The 4,236-nt window shown below is 45.4% G+C and overlaps 1 protein-coding gene across 1 annotated transcript; it reads right to left on the reverse strand.

The window, feature by feature from the left end:
• Nucleotides 1-2,602, reverse strand: LOC139733759 (uncharacterized). Its single transcript, XM_071644564.1, has one exon. It carries the CDS (start codon nt 2,425-2,427, stop codon nt 577-579), a length of 1,851 nt encoding a protein of 616 aa, XP_071500665.1. The 5' UTR covers nt 2,428-2,602; the 3' UTR covers nt 1-576.
• Between the last annotated feature and the right edge of the window lie 1,634 nt (nt 2,603-4,236).

Here is a 4,236-nt window from a genome sequence, read left to right on the forward strand (position 1 = left end):
AACAAACAAACAAACAAACAAACAACAAAGGCCCTCTCTTATTCGTCACCTGAGCTTGGGAACTAGACCCACTATCACCAAATTACTTACTCTTTGTATCATAACTGTGCACATTTGAATCATGTCAAAATCTCACATCTGTTTACAAACCTATTATAGTCTATTAAAGCACAGGTTTATAGAAAATAAATTGTCAGGCAGGTTACTCCACACAGATTGAAAAACCCGTTATACCATATTATTATCAACCACTTTCTATTAAGTCATTCCATGACAATTGCTATGATATTGCACTCTATCCTGATAGCTTACCTACTACACAACAATCAGAAATCATAGACGAATTGAATACAAATTCAGATGGTCAACCTTAGATTGTAAGGCACAAACAGTAGGGTCGTGCATAAATTAGGCATTACGTGTTTCACGTATTTACTGTTATAATTTGAAACATGAAAATCTTGAAACTAATACTAGTAATACACTGAAATATGGTGAATATTTTAAACAGACGTTCAGCATAATCATTAGGCAGTGGTGTTGGGAAAGAACGGGAACGCCCTAGTCTCGTTAACCTCACGTGGGAATGCACATGAAAATGTTACGACGCGAAGGCGGTTTCGGGGAGTTGGAAGACTTCTCGCTAATATTGTCCGGCGTTGGTGACGTCATCACAGGAATGAGGGGGATGAGGCGCTCGTAGATGGCGAGATCGTCACCTTTCTGAAGGACTATGCGACCCGACATCGTCACTACGAGCGCGATGTGATCCAGCGAGGGATTGCACCTGTGTTTGACGACACGCTCGACCAGCCGTCCGTCGTCCGAGTAGGCGTCGACAAAAATCGTCGTCGAGTCATCTCGTCGGCCGTAGGCCACCATGATGGCATCATCACGAGCGACGGCGCACCGCACCCACTGCCAAGACTCGTCCGAGATCGTTGCCATCACCAAGCCCGACTGATCGACGATTGTCACCTCTGTCGCTCCAGACTGGATGACGAGTTTTCCCGACGAGAGAGTGGCAAGATTATAGATTGTTCCCGAGTAAGGTGTGCTGCGGATTTTCTCTCCCGTGGTTGATCGGTAAACGTTTATCTTGTTGTAAGTGTTACTGGCGTGGTCACGTGCCACGATAGAACCGTCGTGATCGACGGCGAGTCGGGTGTGAGACCAGTTTTTAGGCACTTTGAAATGACTCGACACCTTTCCCCGCTTCGTGTGCCAAACGTTGACTGTCGACTTATCATTCCTTGTTACTGCTATTAAATCATTACTGAGCGACGCCGCGTCGGTGATGCATGCCGAGTCCGACGTGACGAGATTCGTCGCCCCACTCTCCACGTCCATGGTGTATAAACCAAAGCTCTTGTCATGCTTGTCACCATTCTCTCCCGTAAACAACACACGATTGTTCGCTTTCGTAGAATTGAGCAGACGAAAGTTTGGAAGCCCAACTTGGATATTTCTGATCTTGCACCAAGCAGGCGCTGTCGTCACCAACTTTCCGAGCAGGCAGCAGTTGTCACCTGCACTCTCGGACTCGAATTTTACGCTCTTAGCGATGCTCTCCACCATGGATACGGACTCGACGTCGAGCTCCAATGCAAGGCATTCTTCTAATACAGAGTTATCTGGGGTTGTCGGGACAGAAAGCAACTCCTTCACGTCGGCGCTCAATGCTCCTTCAGCTGCTTTGCGTGCATTGGCGACGATCTCGTCTGCTTTCTCGAGAAAATCCTGATACTCGTCTAACTGGTCCAACAACTTTCGCTTCACGTCGTCGAGCTCTGAGAAGAGCGTGCATTGCCTCTGTTGAATTTCACGTGACTTGTTAGCTTTCTCTTCCCGCAGCTCTGCCAGGCGATTATCTTTCCATCTGTCTATCTTTTGCTTTTCTTCTCGAGCGCGACTCTCGATTTTTCTCGCGGCAATCGTCTGGTCCTCTTCCAGACTTCTTGATTTCTCGTGGACGCGCACGAGGACTGCGTATCTAAGGCGGTCGAATCGCCCGTTGACATCATCGACGCACTCCTCGATGACACGGCGATCATGACGAAGTTGCTGTTCTTTCTCGGCAATTCTCTCGCATTGAGTTCGTGCAGTGTCTCGTCGCTGCTCAATCACTTTACTGATGTCACGGTATTCGTGTCCCGAGTGCGTCAAATGGACGCACACGTCACAGATCGGTCGCCTACAATTCACGCAGTAAAGTATGACATCTCGATGGCGATGCTCGCTGCACCTCCATTGCGACGTCGACGTCGGCCCATCCAGTACAGCGTCAGCGAGGTCCCCTCCGGCACACGTGGAGCAAAGATTTCGCCTGAGGGTGTAGCGCGCCGTGTCCTGTTGGGAGTCTTGGGCTGGACACTCCTTGCCGCACTCTTCACAAGACCGCTGGTCGTCGGCAAACTTTCCTGCCATTTCGATAAATGTGTTCCTCCAGTCGATATTATTCCAATGAAAAATTAGCTGGTGTCATTCTGTCTCGCAGCGAACTCCAGGAGCAGCAGCAAATGTAACTCTGAAACAGAAAAAACCAAACTTTGAATCACAATCGGCACATGCTGTTATTTAAATCACGTAGTGCATATGAAAACGTCCTCTATAACAAATTTGAGAGACAGACTGATTCACAAAATGCAAGGTACGTGTAGACTTCGTATCGCTGTCAAAGTTCATCCAAGTTGAGATCACGTAGACCATGCTAATACTGCTATAGATCATTTAGGATCACGATACATGGCAACACCAACCTCTGAGTCCATTCAGCAGACAGTGCGATTTGCAGGAGGAACCCTTTTGATTCAGTTCTCGCATGACCACGAAATACAATCAGCCTGCCTGGCGTCAGTTGAAGTCAAAGTAGGTGTGCGAAGCCTAATTAAGGTGTGCATGCAGGCATTCACATCAGCGCGAGCTAAGGACGAATACAACACTCTGTCCTTCTCAGTTACGTGAAATCCTTCTATCTTTGGCGAAAGGCCCAAGGAATGAAAAACAAATGTTCAGATAACACAGCAATAAAGATGGTATTTTCAGATATGTCATGCTAACACGATTTACACAAGTGAAAACTGTTCCGGATCTCCCGTTAGCTTTTCACATCACGTTGTCACTCAGAGTTCCAGCTCAACTGTTCTTGCTACATAGACCAACACCCACCTAAGTTTTTTTTTTCCTTCCCCCTCTTTCTCCTCTCCCACTCCACCGTCGCTCGTCAAAACGTTCGTTTAAGCCAGATCGGAAGCAACTAAAGTCAAAGGTTGCACTACGGCAAACAGTTCTTTTATTCTCCGTGTGTACTCCGGAAACGCGGCGAACGATAGGCAAACATGTTTTGCACCGACGATCATTTTGAAAGAGGGCTCGACTAAAGTCCAATAGCCCGCTTTCTTACCCCGTAAGAGATTAGAGGCCCCAGTGAACGGAGCGACGGGGCGTTTTCGCTCGAAAGCAGTAGTTGGCGAGAGGAATAACTCTACAGACACGTATACCTTATATACCACTGCTCGCAAATGCATTTCATATAGAGTCCGCCATTTCTCAACCAAGGCCTATACACGCGCTATCGAGTTTGCTTTGTCTTTTTAATCTCGTAGGTCCACATTGTTACAAACACTTTGCTTCAAAACTAACCCAGAGCTGGCCTGATTTGATACATACTCAATGTAAAGAAGACAGATTCTTGAGTGGATAATCTAGGTTAGAAACTCCTAACAATTTCAATAATTTGTATACTTTAAGAGTTCAATAATAACCGCAAAACATTCGTAGGAAGTATTATAACGACACACTAACATCACGTTTATCTACATAGATAAGAGATATAAAATATGCCGTGCATTTCCACAGGAGACTGTTATTTAAGTTTAAGGGAACCAATGCAGTCAGGACATACACTCATACTGAGTAAATATCATAATACCAAGATGACTTGTCTTTTGCATATACTTCTTAAAAATCAACTTTAGTGAGAGTTGTTTTAATAGAAACATTTAATTTGAATTTCTCCAAATATGACCATTGATGAAGGCGAGAATGGCATACTCAATCATGTTAGATAAGTGGAACGGGAAACGAAGGTAATTGAGAAGAATGTGGATTATACTCGGGAATCATTCACAGTATAATAATAAATCGTCACTATACACACTTTGTCTATTCTCCCTCATCAATATTACAGTCAATATCTTCTGCGCGTTCACAAGCGCAACAACAACTACTTGGACC

The sequence above is a fragment of the Diadema antillarum genome, unplaced genomic scaffold (assembly GCF_040938485.1).
Source record: "Diadema antillarum isolate AM-2024a unplaced genomic scaffold, OU_Dant_1.0 seq00000490_RagTag, whole genome shotgun sequence".
NCBI classification, from domain to species: Eukaryota; Metazoa; Echinodermata; class Echinoidea; order Diadematoida; family Diadematidae; genus Diadema; species Diadema antillarum.

Bases quoted from the DNA above. Each gene is read 5' to 3' on its own strand.
- LOC139733759 (XM_071644564.1), bottom strand. From the start codon at position 2,427: ATGGCAGGAAAGTTTGCCGACGACCAGCGGTCTTGTGAAGAGTGCGGC.